The 17,184-nt window shown below is 43.5% G+C and overlaps 1 protein-coding gene across 2 annotated transcripts in view; it reads right to left on the minus strand.

The window, feature by feature from the left end:
* IFNAR1 (interferon alpha and beta receptor subunit 1) overlaps positions 1–4,558 on the minus strand; it is a 29,855-nt gene extending 25,297 nt beyond the window's left edge. For both annotated transcript variants that reach the window (XM_066370308.1, XM_066370309.1), the window contains exon 1: positions 4,408–4,558. In XM_066370308.1, coding sequence (XP_066226405.1) covers positions 4,408–4,480 — 73 coding nt within the window. In that variant the 5' untranslated portion in view covers positions 4,481–4,558. The remainder of the gene's footprint in view (positions 1–4,407) is intronic.
* Positions 4,559–17,184: the final 12,626 nt, after the last annotated feature.

Raw genomic sequence — 17,184 nt, forward strand, 5'->3', positions numbered from 1 at the left:
TTATACTGCATAAAATGCAAACTAAATAAAAAACAATATAGTCTTTATTTAGCATTCAGCTCTAGAAATTAAAAAGGAAATGTATTATAAGTTTTTTAATAGGTGGAAAATCAGCTGCTAAAACTAAACATTTTGGAAGGGCCGTTGCTCCCTCAATATCATGGCTATAAATAACTCTGTTTGGCCCCTAAGATGGCTGGTTAGTCAATGACGGGTATGATTCCTGAAGGCACAGTCGAAGAGAGGCCATCAGGAGAAGACTTAAGAACTAATAAAGGTAAGGCTCAAACCCTCACCCTGGAGAATGCAGGAGACTGCTCTCTTGAAGTAGTGGTCACTGTCCACTGTCCAGGCCACCTAGAGAGGAGGACTCCATGGAAACTCTAGAAAAACTAAGCAGCTGATGATACTACCAATAAGGTAGCCCTAAAACCAGTCGAGTTTTTGGGAAATTTTAGTAACTTTACTAGAACACTTGTAGCCAAAGGTTTTTTTGCAACCAGTTAGAAAAAGATTTTACCAGCAAGAAAGGGACGCCTAGGTAGAAGTAGAAGTAGTTAGAAAAGTCAGTATAGGCTAAATAAAAAAGAAAAAAGGGGGATATGTAGGAGATGACTCTGCACCAATATAAACGGCAGTTAACTGCAGAGCAAGGGTTAATTGAAGACAGGAGATCTTGGAGTGTGTTGGCCATGGAGAGACATTGGCCTGGGTTTCTTGAGTGCATGTATGCAGGATTCTTGGAAGGATGCCTCCAAGAACCAGATGTCCTTTGTGTTTGATAAACTCTGGGACTCTGACTCTTCTTGTGTCCTTGTTCATGAAAGAAACAATGGACATGCAGGGTTGGGGATAAAATGGATGGGAAAAAGGCTTGTATAACTTTCTAGTTTTAGCTGCTGAGCTATGGATTTTGGAACTCTAAAATATGCAGTGGCACTTTCTTGGTGCTGATTCTGTGTAAGAGTTTCAGCCCTCTGCCTAGTTATTTAAAATCTGGTGTGTCTTTTGCCTTGTGAGTCCGAACCATGAAGAAATTCGTAACAACGTGGCACCAGGAATCCCTACTGCTCAATTCCACACTGAAGTTGATGAAGAAAGGACAATAAAGCATCATGCCTGGCACCCAGCAGGCTCTCAAAACAGGCTGAATAAAGACGTTTTTTAAAAAATTGCTTCTTTGTGTTAAACACAAATCTCCAACCAGATTGCAAGTTCCTTAAGGGCAGGGTCTGTAGAGCAGCATACTTAATCTGTGTCTTTGTCTTTCAGAGTATTTAGCATAATGCTGGATTTATAGGAAATTCTTCAGAATCACCAAGGTCTGATTTTCCACAGGGAGAAATGACAATTTTTATTTATTTATGTATTGTATTTTTTGGAAATTAGAAGCCAGAAGGCAGTTAAGACAGACTCTTGCATGCTCCCGACCAGGATCCACACGGCATGCCCACCAGGGGGCAATGCTCCACCCATCCAGGGCGATGCTCCATTTCAGCTGGAGCCATTCTAGCGCCTGAGGTGGAGGCCATGAAGCCATCCTCAGCACCTGGACCAACTTTGCTCCAATGGAGCCTTGGCTGTGAGAGGGGTAGAGAGAGATAGAGAAGAAGGAGAGGGGGAAGGGTAGAGAAGCAGATGGGCGCGTCTCCTGTGTGCCCTGACTGGGAATCAAACCCAGGATTTCCACATGCCAGGCCGACACTCTACCGCTGAGCTAACCGGCCAGGATTGGCCAGGGCCTGAAATGACAATTTTAAAAAGACCAACTTTTAAATTTATTTCTGGTTCCTTCAGTATTTCTAGCCTTTATTTCTGCCTCAAGGCAAGCATGTTATCTCCTTAGACTTTTTCAATCTCAGGGGTCCTTGTGTATAACTTTCTTTATTGGGACTGCTTCCTTGACTTTCCAGTTGGAGATATTATGGTTTGGAGTCAAAAGGGGAAATAATAGAGAAAACATTTTCTGATTTTTTTTTTTTATAATTTAGGGAGGTCCTCATCGAGTGTCCTCATCATTTATTTTCTGCTTCACACTCATATTCTGAGACTTCACCCCTAAACAGAATACATCCGCCTTATCCCAATGCTCTAAACTTAATTCCCACCCCATTTATTGGAATTTTATAGATTCCATGCAATTAAAGGTCAGTAATAAGGTTTGCAGGGGTTAACAAAAGATCTGATGGCATGTGTAGTATCCAGTCTAGAATATTCTAATTATACACTTCTGGGCCTTAAGATAGGAAGAAGAAAGAAATCTGATGGGATACCACCAGGGATTTTTCTTTTGGGATGGAATCCTCCTGGTAAAGGAAGGAGGCTCTGCAGTTAGAGGCATCCTGGCATCTGAGTGATCAACAAATAACTGACTGATATATGGCCAGAGACTTGGAAACAGTTATCAAATAGGATTTTAGATTTCATAAATTTTATTCCATTAATATTAGCAATATTCTTATTAGATAGTAGTTTATTTTGTCCTTCTAGCATGTAAAATATATAATGGCACTTAATCCAAACTGCTATTTATACAATTGTTTGCTTCCAACCCTTTACATTCACATTGATAACCAGACACAGTTTATTATCTTTTAAAGTCCAACATAAATCCAAACACATTCATCCAAACACATCCATCCATACAAACATAAATTTCCTCCCACAGTTTGGATAGTTTTCCTAGAATTGCATTAACTAGGTTTCAAAGTATGAATATTTGCATGACTTTGAAAGACAGAGCAACCTTACACTCTCAAGTTAGGGTTAACATTTCACTTAGTTTTGAACATTACTTACTTCTTTGAGAAAAAAAGTTAATTGAAAGATGGGCTCAGAGCCAGACTTCCTGGATCTGATTTTCCACCCAGTTACTGGCCAGCTGGACTGGCCTTATGCAAGTTATTCTCTCAGTGACTCAGCCTGCTCGTCTGTAAGCTGCTAACAGTGCCTAGCCGTTGTTTTGAAAAGCTAAAGGAGGTCCTACCTTTCTAATACTTAAGAGTACTGCCTGACAGATAGTTACGAGCAGTCAATGCTAGCTGTGGGCCCTCGCGGTTGGAAGAGCATTGGTTGGGAGTGTGGAAGTCCTGGGTTCGATTCTCTGTCCAGGCACACAAGAGAAGCAACCATCTGCTTCCCCAACCCTCCCCCTTCTCTCTTTTTCTTTCTCTATCTTTCCACCTCCTGCAGCCATGGATCCAATGAGTAGGCCACAGGTGCTAAAATAGCTCGTTTAGCTTGGTTACTGAGCGATGGAGCAGCGGCACCAGATTGCAGAGCATCTCCTGGTAGGGGTTTGCTGAAGAGTAAGCAGGAGTCTGTCTTGCCTCTCACTTAGTAATAATAATAAATTAATAAATTAATTAAATGATGCTAGCTGTGTTTAAAATTTATTTTAGCAGCTCTCATCTAATCTAGATTAAAAATAAATCTGAAAAATTTTTATGTTTATTCAGTTAGGGATCTTAACGCACATCCTCCTGGGATGTTAATTTTACGTGAAAGTCTGGGGAAATTCTTCTGATATTAAAGCAAACACAAGTTTAACGCAAAATTTCATGAACAAAAGACTTCAAATAAATTACCTCGGATTGCATCGGGGCCCGTTACCACCCATGCACGGTACTATTATTGTACATACCACACTTGTGGCAGATTTTGAGGAATAGGATACGATGTACCACATTGGTGCGCGGTCTTCTCAGATGACAGTTAAGGATAGGCAGCCTCCCGGGCCCCTGGACCCCTACCCTGGGTTGCCAGGCCTTTGCTCTTTGGGAACCCCTCATTCTTTACTACAAAAATCAGCCTTGTAACAGTTGCCATTCCCCTACACGTCCCGGCTAAGTCGTAGGAAAGCCGGCAAGCTAGCCTGGGGGCTCCAGCCTCTGTAATTTGGCTGAGCAGTTTTCCTTTGTTATTATTTTTTGGATTGTAAGAATCCTGAGAGTACGGACACTCTCACAACCCTTCCTTCCTTCCTATGTGGGACGAACTGTTGACTCCACGGAGTAAACGGGTTTCAGAAACAGCAGCAAAGTTCGTGGCTAAAGCCTCCAGTTAACCGGTCCAGCCGAGCTGCTTTCCATAAAGAAAACAAGCTGGGCCGGAAGGCTGTGGAACCCAGCGCCGCTGGGGTGGGCGGGCCCGGGGCGCGCCGGGGGATGGGAGACCGGGGACCGGGGATAGGGGATCGGGGACCGGCCGCCAAGCCAGCGGCGGGACGGAGCGTCGACACCACTTTTTCCCATTTGATATTCCAGCCCAAGTAGGTTTCCATCTGAGCGCCGTGGCTACGGATGACCCGAGGGACATCTGTCCCATGCCACCCACCTCCCGGGGCCGTGGCTCCCAGCGCCAACGCCGCCCGGTCCCGGAGCCTGCGCCGGGATTCCCGTCTCTCACCTGCGGTTGCGGGCAATACCCAAGGCGCCCCGGCGACCAGAAACAGGGTCGTCAAGCCTAGGTGGGCGAACATCTTCCGCGGCCCACCGCCAGTCGGACTCAATCACATTGCGGCCACCGGAGCGGAGACTGGGACACAGCCCCGCCCCAGCGCTCGTCCATCCCCCTCGCGCTCCCCGACCCGCCCCCCGCTGGGCCTCCGCGCACGCGCCGTTCTTCGTTCTACCGTGAGGCTTGGTGCCCGCGGAGCGGTTGCGCGCATGAGAAAGCGCTGGGCTGCCTCGCCTCTTGCTCGCGCCCTATCTTTCCCGACAGGGGCCGCCCACTCGGGGCCCACCCTCTTTTCGTGAAGGTCTTTTTTAACCCGAGTCTTGGATTCTCGCGACGACGCGGCGCGGTGCTGGTGCGCCTGCGCAAACTTCGCGGCCCCGGAACCGCTTCTCCTTCCTCGGGTGTGGCTTTTCTCGGCACCCCTGGGTCCGGGTAGCGGTGTTGGGCGCCGCCCAGGGCGATGGGGAGGCCGTCCGGGCTTTGGGGAGAATCGGGAGGCCGCTGATTCTTATTGGTGACAGCTGGAACCCGCTATTCAAATAATTACTTAAATAGATTGATGGGCGTTATGAAAATAAGCAAAGTGAAGAATATAAACGCTGAGAGGCTAAACAAGCGTTCAAGTGCTTAGCTGTTGATTGTAACGCCTAACTATTAATGATCAATCACACGGCAACATGCATGTTTGTAGAGAACAACGCAGTCGAAAATGCCTTTATAAAGCAGCTTTGAGGTGTAATTTACATGCCAATAAGTTCACCTATTTTAATGTACAATGTGGTGTTTGGTATATCTATCCAGTTGTGAAAAACTGGATTATCACTTTGCTATTTAGCGATTCTATGATTTCATTCTGAGCATGTTAGAGCTTTCTTTTAAGAATGTCATGAATGGAAAAATACCCCATGAGAATACGTAAATCCAAACAGAAGGAGGAAATTCCTGGTTGCAATGACTAAATCATTTATTAAACGATTTTCCTACGACTCTTTGATTTAAGGTTTTAATTATAATTTCATTTCTTGCTGTACAGAAGTTGTTCTTGCAAGCTAGCTGGAATAGGTTGCATTTTAACATTTAGGACAATGGGCCCCAAACCGAATGAAACATTTCAATGAAAAAAATTTTTTTTTAATATGTTGCCCCTCCCCACGTTCGTGGGCTGCTAGAGTTTTTATAGATGCATAGGGCATTTTCAGCAACAAAAATCACATCCAATGGAAACATCCCCTAAAATATTTAAAAATGCAAGAGTTATATCTAGCTTATAATTACATAGTTGTTTTCAGTTTTCACTTGCTCACAGTAAAATCAGTTTTAAGGTATTGAGCGGTTTGTTTTGTTTTTCAGTTTTGTGAAATATCATGCTAATGCTATCCTCCTCTTAAAGGTCAGTAAATGTAAGAAAAAAAGACATAATTCATCTCTGGGTTGATGGCATTTGCATGGCACATATATTCATGGTTTTTCCTTAATACAGTATTTTGTAAATATTGGATTGCATTTTAATAAAATTAGGTTGTTTTTAGTAAAGTTTACCAGCGGTATGGCACCCTGTAGCACTCGATACACTTTAGTTTCCATTTATTTGCTGTAATATTTGTCTGGATGAAGCATAAATTAATTTCCCATTGGGGGAGTGCTAGCTCTCTAACCTTAACCCAGAACCCTCCCACCCTCTTTAGCCAAGTCAGTCACCAATTAATATTTTGCTATATTGATGCTCTATCCACATGTGCAAATCTACATATAAATGCATGTGTGTGTGTATGTGTGTGTGTATTGTTTCCCTGAACTTCTTTAGACTTGGCTTTGGTCTTTCACAACACTGACTTAAAAAAAAAAGCAATAATACAGGTTAATCATTTTATAGAATGCTTCTCAATGTGAGTTTATCTGGTGTTTTCTCATGATTAAATTCAGATTATGGATTTCTGGCTGGGATACTGCATAAATTGTGCGGTATCCTCGGATATCCTGTCTGCCTGCACACTAAGTTTGTTCACCCCTTATTGGTGATGTGAATTTTGATCCCATGGTTAAAGTGTTAGCCTGTGTCTTCACTGAATAGATACTACCATATTCCCCCATGTATAGGACGCACCCATGCATAAGACACACCTTAATTTTGGGGCCTGAAATTTGAAGAAAAAAATTACATAAAGTTATTGAACTCAAGTTTTATTTATCATAAAATTCATACAGCTCATCACTGTCCATTAGCTTGTCCTTATCTGTGTCTGATGACAAATCACTATCTTCATATATTGCCTTGTCCTCAGTTCTATTGATGGCATTTGAAATGCCACAGCCACTATATAAGATGCACCCAGTTTATAGACCCCAAAATTGTTGGAAAATGGTGCATCTTATACATGGGGATACAGTGTTTTCTGGCTTGCAACTAATTTGTGGAAAAACATCCTGTGACCCTGCAAAGACTGGGTTCTTCATCAAACTTTTCCATCTAGAATTATTGTCAATTAAGGATCCTTGTCTGAGCCAGTCTACTCCAATGGTTGTGTAATGGGCATTTCACCCTGCCTCACGCACTGCAAATATTAGTCAACATAGCATAGGTAAGTGTTTTCTCATTTTTCCATTCATTTATTATCTGTATGGACTCACCATGTCTTACCTTATTTAATTTGTTAGAGTTCATTACTATACTCATTTGCTTATTAAAATGTTAAACTAATAGACTTTCTTCTTTTTCCTTTTCTTTCCTTTATAAATAAATTTTAAAGTTTTAGTTTTACAGAAAAATTGAGCAGAAAATACAAAGAGTTCCCATACATCCCTTTCTATTCCTCAGTTTTACCAACTGTTCACATCTTGCTTGGTATGGCACACTGTTGCAATTAATGATCTTATATTGATACATTATTATTAACTAAGGTCCACAATTTACATTAGGGTCATTCCTTGTGCTGTACATTCTATGGGTTTTGCCAAATGCATAATGTCATTGTAGGGGAGGGAATATTTTTTTTCTTCCCCTCTAGGTTCTTTGGTTGGTTTAATAATTAAATTAACATAAGAGATCAGCAGGAGAAAAACAAATTCAGTTATGCATGTGGTGGAGCCTCATAGAAATATGAGATTCAAAGAAGTGACCAAAGCAGGCAGCTTTTATCTTTTAGGTATCTTTTTACCTTTTAGATTAAGAAACAATAAATTAGTGAAGAATTGACAAGACAGAGGGGTTGGGGCTGTAAATTAGTGAAGAATTACCAAGGTTTGTGTCTCCAGCCATCTCATCCCCGACTTCCCTGTCTCTGGTGATAAGGCTGCTTTCTTCCCTTCTGGCACAGGGAGGGTACCTTCGCATGCACGGGAGATTCAGTTCTTGCTTTCACAGGGACAGAGTCAGAGTATTCTTGCACCTGTTGTTTCTCAAGTTGCCCTAATTCAAAATAATCAATTGTGCCAATTTTTGGTATTTAGAAACCAAGATTCGGACACTAAACCTGTTTGTTTTAATTAAAGAAGTAAATTTCTGTTGTGTGAATATCTTATCTCTTCCTTGACAGCCAAAATAGAAAGCAGTTCCTTACTTCAAAGGACTTGTTAGACAGCTGCCTGTGTGGCATGTTGCCTCGCTGTGATACAATACACTTCCCACGCTGTGAAATCTAACTCTCATTTCTTTAAATCTTCAACCGTGTATATATATATATATATATATATATATATATATATATATATATAAATATATATATACACGTTTGTTTGTTTGTTTTGTATTTTTCTGAAGCTGGAAACAGGGAGGCAGACAGACTCCCGCATGCGCCCGACCGGGATCCACCCGGCATGCCCACCAGGGGGCGATGCTCTGCCCATCTAGGGCGTTGCTCTGTTGCAACCAGAGCCATTCTAGTGCCTGAGGCAGAGGCCATAGTGCCATCCTCAGCGCCCGGGCCATCTTTTGCTCCAATGGAGCCTTGGCTGCAGGAGGGGAAGAGAGAGACAGAGAGGAAGGAGAGGGGGAGGGGTGGAGAAGCAGATGGGCGCTTCTCCTGTGTGCCCTGGCCGGGAATCGAACCCGGGACTCCTGCACACCAGGCTGATGCTCTACCACTGAGCCAACCAACCATATTTTTTATACATCTTCCAACAGTGTTTGCTGGCTGAGGAATGTGCATTAGTTTATCTTCACACAGCCAGGAGGAATAAGTGCTTCCCCATGACATGTGGCTTTTTGTATTTTTTGTTTGTTTGTTTTTTGCTATTAAGTGAGAACATCAAAAGCAGCTTCTGAACCTTGTCATTAATTTGAGTGAAATTCTGTAAAGAACCGGAGTGGTAAGTATCACATGACTTAAACACTTAAAAAAAATTTTTTTTTATTAATTTTTAATTTATTGTTTACATGGATTCAAGTGTCCCACTGAATATAATTCCCTCAACTTCACCTCTTTGTCCCTTTTTATACCCCCTTGGCCCCCCTCCCTCTTACTCCCTCCTCCCTTCCCTCTAGGATTTGCTGTCCTGTTATCTATATCTCTGTGTTATGTACATATAATTTCACTAATCCCTTTACCTTCTCTGATCCCATCCCCTCATCCCCCTTCCCTCTGACTGCTGTCCCTCTGGTCCCTGTGACCCCGTGTCTGCCTCTATTCCATTCCTCAGTTCACATTGTTCATTAGATTCAACATATATGTGAGATCATATGATATTTGTCTTTCTCTGCTTGGCTTATTTCACTTAGCATAATAGTCTTCAGGTCCATCCATGCTGTCACAAAAGGTAAGATTTCCTTCTTTTTTACAGCAACATAGTATTCCATTGTGTCTATGTGCCACAGCTTTTTAATCCACTTGTCCACTGATGGACACTTGGGCTGTTTCCAGATCTTGGCTATTGTAAACAGTGCTGCAATAAACATGGGAGTGCATTTCTTCTTTTGAATCAGTGATTTGGTATTCTTAGGATATATTCCTAAAAGTGGGATAGCTGGGTCAAAAGGCAGTTCCATTTTTAATTTTTTGAGGTAACCCTACATAGTTCTCCACAGAGGCTGCACAAGTTTGCATTTCCACCAGCAATGCAGGAGGGTCCCCTTTTCTCCACACCCTCATCAGCACTTATTGTGTGTTGTTTTGTTAATGAGCGCCATTCTGACAGGTGTGAGGTGGTAACGTAAACACTTTTGAAGTATTTTTGTAGAGGTTTGCTTATATGTTCTTTCTAAAGTGATGGCTTTATATGGTCATCAGCTGATATCTCAAGGCTCAACATAATTTAGGGAGAAATGAATGGTTAGTAACAATGAGTGTAAAAATATTTCACAAATAGTACTGTGGTGATTTTATTTTAACAACTTCTTGAAGGATCTGATCTGATCGTCATTGTTTTTTTCTATCATAATGTGGCGCAAAACCCCCCACAAAGTTCATACCAGCAACAGGAGAAGGGTCAGTTTTGATGTTATCTTATTCACTTCTGTGTTACTTGTGTTGAGGCAGGATAGTAATGAGCTAGAAAAGTCCCTGGGCAAGTGAAATGGGGAAACTAAGACAAAATAATTAAACAAGGCCAAACAATTTGACCAACTTACAGGTAGCTAGTGAATTGTAGGACCTTCCCTTCCCTAAGCAAGGATACTTGACAAGGGGTTTTTGCCTCTGTTTTCTGACCAGAGAATAAACAGCTTAATTCACTCTTATCAGGGAAATGGAGGACAAAGACCCAATTAATACCATCTGTGCCAGCCAAACCCAAGAATGGATGAGGTCAGGGGAACAAATAACAAAAACCCGATTAGAGCCAGACAGACCCTAGATAAAGTAAAGGGTTGGAAGCTGACCAGAGAATAATCCCAAACTCCCCTACACACTCATTTTGATGCATCAACATTTCTAGGACACACCTGGAAAGCTGGTGAGTGTTCTGCTGAAAACCTCCCCTAACATTCTCCCCGCAGAAAAGAGAGAAAAACCCTCAAAATAAAGACCCAGTGTGGCTCACTGTAGTCTGTCTAGAGCACTCCCATGTCCTTTTGTGGGCATGAACTTTTTACCTCCTAAGCTCTAAGGGTCCCCACGAGACTTGCAACCAGGGGAGCAGTAGACAATGACAGCTTGTCCCAGGCTTACCCTCTGAACCTGTCTCCAAGGCCCCCTTTTCTCTGACTTCCCAGTGAGCTGACAACAGGTTTGTCATGCTCACTTCTTTCCCATAATGTTTCTGGGGAGCCAGAGTAGAGCCCTGCCTAGGCTCTCTTGTTGCTTCTTCTACCCTAAAGTCCCTCCTTAGTTCCACTGTCCCCAGCTTTAATAAATATACTGTTAGGTCACCTGGACTCGTGTTGTGAAATCTTTCCTGCATGAAGTCAGGAACCCACACACACACTGCAGGCAGGCCTGAGGCAGACCTGGTCCAGGCCCGCATCCCATCTGATAACAGTATTATCTTTAATTCCCAGCCGATTTTCAGGAATCATCACATTCATTTCTTGAGCATTAGTTTAGTTAATGCTAGCTATGTAATCTGTAGGCATACTTAATTGGGCCAAGTGAAAGCTAGACATGGTCACAACGTCCAAAAGTGAACAAGTGGAAGCGTCACTGCACATTTCCACCTGGTGGGACTCCCACGCTGTGTTCAGGTGTGTCACATACCATCTAGTGTTACGTGGGGTCCTCTGACATGTGCACTAAGTGAAGACGCTAGCACTGAACCAGATGTCAAACATTAGCAAATATTAACTTATTTCATATATAACAGTGCAAATAGAATTTCATTGCACCCTGGTGGATCTATTTCCCCCACCACAAATTCCAGAGTGATGCCACCCAGTTTAGAAGCCACTGCTCTAGAAGTTTTCTGAAGAGTGAGTTCACTTCTTTTGGGGCAGAGAGGTTGGTAGAGGGAAGCTGAGAGCCACGAGCTGAGCAGAGCTGCCCAGCGGAGAAAATGTTCAGCGAGCACACATCAGCTTCAGGATGCTCGGGGGTGGCGGGGGTCTGAGCTGCTCTGCTCCAGAGTCTCCAGAATTACCTCTCTCCTTAGTGCTTTGTCACTGGAATCTTCTCCTCATCCTGCAGGCAGACAATTAAGTAAAAAATAGAAATAAAGTGAACCGTATGAGCACTCAAGTAGTCTGGTGATGAGGAGTATGGATTTCGGCAGGTGACCCGGAGTAAATGTTTCCGTGGAGATTGACAGTCTAAGTAGGAGATGGCCAGGGACAGAAGAGAGGAACAGAGTTCCAAGCGAAAGATGCGTCCCATTTGAAGGCCTGTGTTCAGTGTAGCTTGAAGAAAGGGAAAGATCTGGTTTTAAGTGACACCATGGAAGACAGCCACCCCCTGTCTAATGGGTGATTATCTCTAAAACAGAACACGGGGCTGCTGGTTATAGGTGTGAGCTCTGAAGTTGTCTTGACCTTGGCTCGTATCCCAGCTCAACCCCTCTGGGACCTTAGGCCAGTTATTTAATCTTGTTTCCTTATGGAGACCATAAGAGTACATGTGTCATAGTGGTGTGATGAGAGAGGTACATGAATTAAGGCATGTAAGGAATTTAGTTCAGTATCTGGCATATGGTGTTCCAAAACAATTGTCTGTTTTTACCCCTGACCTTTGTTGTCATTGCTTTTCTAATTCTGAAAGGCTCAGGGGGAAGATCCAGTTCCTCTAGAGAAAACCTGAAGGCTCATGTGACCCCAACAATCAAAACTTTATCCTGCAACCTCAACGGGGCTGAAATCGAAAACTTGCTCTTATTGCAAATCTCTGCCCTACCACTTCTCGTTTCAACAGATGCTTTCCCATCAGACTCCTACTTTCTTTCAAAATTCAATCAATAAACAGGTCAGAACTCAGCCTCCACCACCAAGAACTCAGCTGCACCTGAACTCCCAGCCATTTTGCCTTCCCTTTTTTTTTTTTTATTAGGAAGACACCCTTCCTTCAGTTGAAGGTCAGTCTCTTCATCTGGTTCCGTAAGCAATCCCTCTGTAGAGATGGCTTTCCATCGATTATTTTTCCCTCCCCGCATGACTTCATTTTCTCTCTTTGGCTCCTTCTTTTTTTTTTTTTTTTGTATTTTTCTGAAGCTGGAAACGGGGAGAGACAGATAGACTCCCGCATGCGCCTGACCGGGATCCACCCCGCACGCCCACCAGGGGGCGATGCTCTGTCCCTCCGGGGCGTCGCTCTGTCGCGACCAGAGCCACTCTAGCGCCTGGGGCAGAGGCCAAGGAGCCATCCCCAGCGCCCAGGCCATCTTTGCTCCAATGGAGCCTCGGCTGCAGGAGGGAAGAGAGAGACAGAGAGGAAGGAGAGGGGGAGGGGTGGAGAAGCAAATAGGTGCTTCTCCTGTGTGCCCTGGCTGGGAATCGAACCCGGGACTTCTGCATGCCAGGCCAACGCTCTACTACTGAGCCAACTGGCCAGGGCCTTTGGCTCCTTCTTATCAACAGTGAAACATTCTCAAGTCGCTCCCATCTTAAAAAGGCATATTCTTCACACTTTGCAGAAGCGGTCCTTTCTCCAACCATTGACAGCTACTTTCCTCCTTACTTACCTTTGTGTCTCACTTCCCATGCATTCCTTAGCCTTCTAAGTCTGCTTTCTGTCCGTCCTGTTGCTATCCCTGTCCTCATCAAGATCACCAGCTAGCTTCTGGTACTCACACTTTTTAGGCTCTCATAGCCTTTATCTCATGTGACTTCTCAATAGCATCTGCTGCCTAATTGTTTGTTACTCCCTTTTTCTCAGGGTCTCATGATTTCACAATCATTTACTGTTCTTTCTGTCTCTCTGGCCATTTTTCTCAGCCTCCAAGCTGCTGGTCACTTAAATATCGAGGTCCCTCACTGCTTTGTCCCAGCCCCTCTTTCTTCTATTTTAAGTGACCTCATGGTCTCCTCCAACTCTCTAAGTTCAAGGGCTATTATTTATGCTGATGGCTCGCAAAGTTGTCCTCAACTTAGGTCTCTCTCCTGATATCCAGATTTTTGCACTTACCAGCACATCGAATATATTCTCCAATTATTCTGCTCCCCTCTTGGGGATTCTGGCTCTAGGTCAAAATTTTATGTGTGATCTTTCCTTCCCAACCACAGGCAATTATAAAGCTTTGCCTGGCAGGCCTTGTGTGGGAGCTGACCTCGCCACATCAGACTCAGAACAGAGCGGTGTACTGCTGTTTGTCTGGCGAGAATTTTAGTCAAGAACTCAGGCTTCCTGGCCCTGGCCAGTTGGCTCAGTGGTAAAGCATCGGCCTGGCATGTGGATGCCCTGGGTTTGATTCGGTCAGGGCACACAGGAGAAGCCACCATCTGCATCTCCACCCTTCCCCCCTCTCCTTTCTCTCTATGTTTCCCCTCCCGCAGCCAAGGCTCCACTGGAGCAAAGTTGGCCCGGCCGCTGAGAATGGCTCCATGGCCTCTGCCTCAGGTGCTAGAATGGCTCCGGTTGCAAGGGAGCAATGGCCCAAATTGGCAGAGCATTGCCCCCTAGTGGGCTTGCTGGGTGGATCTCGGTTGGATGCATGCATGAGTCTGTCTCTCTGCCTCCCCACTTCTCACTTCAGAAAAACACAAAAAAGAAGAAGAAGAAGAAGAAGAAGAAGAAGAAGAAGAAGAAGAAGAAGAAGAAGGAGGAGGAGGAGGAGGAGGAGGAGGAGGAGGAGGAGGAGGAGGAGGAGGAGGAGGAGGAGGAGAAGGAGAAGGAGAAGGAGAAGGAGAAGGAGAAGAAGAAGAAGAAGAAGAAGAAGAAGAAGAAGAAGAAGAAGGAAGAAGAAGAAGAAGAAGAAGAAGAAGAAGAAGAAGAAGAAGAAGAAGAAGAGGAAGAAGAAGAAGAAGAAGAAGAAGAAGAAGAAGAAGAAGAAGAAGAAAAAGAAAAAGAGTTAAGGCTTCCTCTTGCCAGCCATGCTCATATGCATACCTGTATTCCAGGCACTTTCATGGAGGGGCCCCAGCCAAAGCGTTTTCCTCTGCTTTGAGTCAGTACCTTTCCACTCATAGCCCCTCTCTCGCCCTCCCCCTCCTCCCCACTTTGGTTCATCGATACTTTTGTTTGAGAGTCTTTTGTTCAGGGGTCTTTGGCAGTGAGACAGTGTTCCCCATCTGAGCTGTATCCACCCAACTTGCCTGAGCAGTTTTGTGGGGGAGAAGAGAACCTGGGAGCTGGTGCCTCTTCTGCTTGCCCTGTGGCAGGAACGAATAAAGATAGGCTTGTCACTTTCAGTTTGATGCTTGTCCTAGTGGACTACTTGGACACTTGATTATCTGATGCCATTCAGTGGGCCCTTTCCATTGGAAGACATGTTTCTTCAGCTGGAGGAAATGGGGTTTGTGGAGCTTTTTGAATCTGTGTGCTTATTTTTTTCTCATCATTTGTAAAATTACTTACTGGTATTTCTTCAAATATCTGTTCTTTTCTTTCTTCTCTTTCCGAATTCACATATATTAGGTTGCTTGAAGTTGTGCCATAGCTCACTGAGGTTCTTTTCATTTTTCCACATCTCTTTTCTGTCTTTCATTTTGGACAGTTCCTCTTGTCATCAAATCCACCAATCTTGATCTTTTCTTCTGTGGTTTCTAAGCTGCTGTTTACTGTATTTTTCATTTTGGACAATGTATTTTTCATCTAGAATTTTGACCTGGATCCTTTTAAAAGTATCTTTTATGTCTCTAACATACTAATGCTTTTCTCTGCCTTCTGGAACATTAAAAAAAATTATTTTAATAATTGTTTTAATGTCCCTGCTCTATCATTCTATATATTGTTTCTATTACTTTATTTTTCTTCTAATGATTGGTTGTATTTTCCTGCCATGGCACTTTTGAAAGAATGCCAGACACTGTACATCTTACATTGTTGAATGCTTGAAATTTCTGTCTTTCTATAAATATGGTTGAGTTTGTTGTGAGATGCAGTAGAGTTATAGGGAAATAGTTTAGATGGGACCAGACAAGTATTTGATGTGGAGCTACATTTGCTCCAGTTTTCAGTACTACCTTTTTGATTATCCGTGAGTTATGAGGTTTTCCATTCTGGCTGGTGAACTGTTCCCACCTTGTATGAGCCTTAGGGGTCGATTTTCCTCCCTCCGTGTGGTTTTTTCTCTGGTTTCGAGTTTCCATCCTTCATGCTCTGATCGGTATTTAGCCAAACGCTTGAGGGAGACCCTCTTCGGATCTCCAGAGCTTTCTCCTTGGTACTCTGCTTTGAGGAACCCAGCTGCCTTACCCTGTTCAGACTCTTAGTTCCGTTTCCTCGACCCACAGGGTTCTGAGCTCCTCCTGACTGTGCTGAGGCCTGGGACTTTTCTCCAGGCAGTCAGGTTGGGCAGTTGTAGAGCTTATCTCATTTGTTTCTCTTTTATGCTGCTAGTTTTTCTCATTGTCTAGTAAACTTCAGGTGTCCACTTATATTTAAAAAGTCAAAGATTTTTTTTTTTAATTTCAAAAATACCTAAAACGATTCTTGAGCATAACTGGTGTCTTATTTAGTAGAATAAGTTGTCTCTGGGTTGGAAGTAATAAAAGGTCATGAGTAGGCTTGTCTTTTCCATACAGCTAACCTCCTAGACCACAGAATTGTGGGTGTGAGGCTTAACTGAGGCAGCGTGAGTCATGTGTACCCACCTGTCTCTTATTTCACTTTGATCATTTGCAAAGATTACTTGCTACTTTGGAAATAAAGGCAAAACAAAAGTCCCAAGCCCTCAGTTTCTGGTCCTAAAACTGTGACTTTGTGGGCTGGACTTGGACTTGCATATACTGATGCACTCGGTGATCATTCCATGATATCTGGGCTCCCCTTTACTTGTCTGCGTACATCAGCTTGCCCCTCCGAATGGCAAGCACCTACACCTTTGTTGGATGCAGGCGACATGTTGTCAGGAATGACATGTGGGGATATAAATACCCCAGCTCCCTTGCCCCTTGGCCAGGATAGTTCTGAGGAATATGCTCTACATAGTTCTTGAGTTCCTCCATGAGATTAAGAGTACTCACCCACTTTGACATCTGGCTTATAGGAAGTTTTCTCTTTCTTCTATCATTACCTCTCTGGTGCTGTCCCTACACCTCCCAGAAAAACTACATGTTCTCGCTTATCCTCTCACGATCGCTTCTGGGAGATGGTAATATGAGCCAAAAGTTGACACCCTTCCCATAACTGCTTACACCCAAAGCTCCACTCTTCTACCTTCAGAAGTCCACTAAGAGTGTGGTAAGGAGGGGTAAATTTTTACTCCGGTGCTTCCTGTAATGAGTCTGATCCTGCCTGCTTAGGGCAGGAGTAATTTAGACACCCAGAATGTGGCAGATTAGTGTCTTACACTGTTAAACCACAATGAACACAACCTATAAGACCAGCTGGTGTGCAGGGCCCAGCTGTCATAAAAAATCTCTTCTGCAGATGCTGGGGTTTCATATCCATTTATCTCCACCACAATAAGATACATTTTTACTCCTGGAACAGAAGTCACAACAATACAGAAATCTGCAAATTTTGTACTAGCTTGACAATTTATATATATATATATTCTTTAAGGGATGTAATAAAAGGTCGTGCAGACTTTGTGTACAGCAGGGAGCTTGTTAAAAACAGATTGAAATACTGTCCTCACCCCTAGAGTTTCTGATCCAGAGTGTAGGGTGGGATCAGAGAGTCTGCATTTCTAGTAAGTTTCTAGGTGATCACTCTTGTCCAGGAAACACACTTCAAGGACCACTGCTTTCAGAAATTTAGATGTTTTCCT

Source organism: Saccopteryx leptura, chromosome 2 (assembly GCF_036850995.1).
Source record: "Saccopteryx leptura isolate mSacLep1 chromosome 2, mSacLep1_pri_phased_curated, whole genome shotgun sequence".
Taxonomy (NCBI): domain Eukaryota; kingdom Metazoa; phylum Chordata; class Mammalia; order Chiroptera; family Emballonuridae; genus Saccopteryx; species Saccopteryx leptura.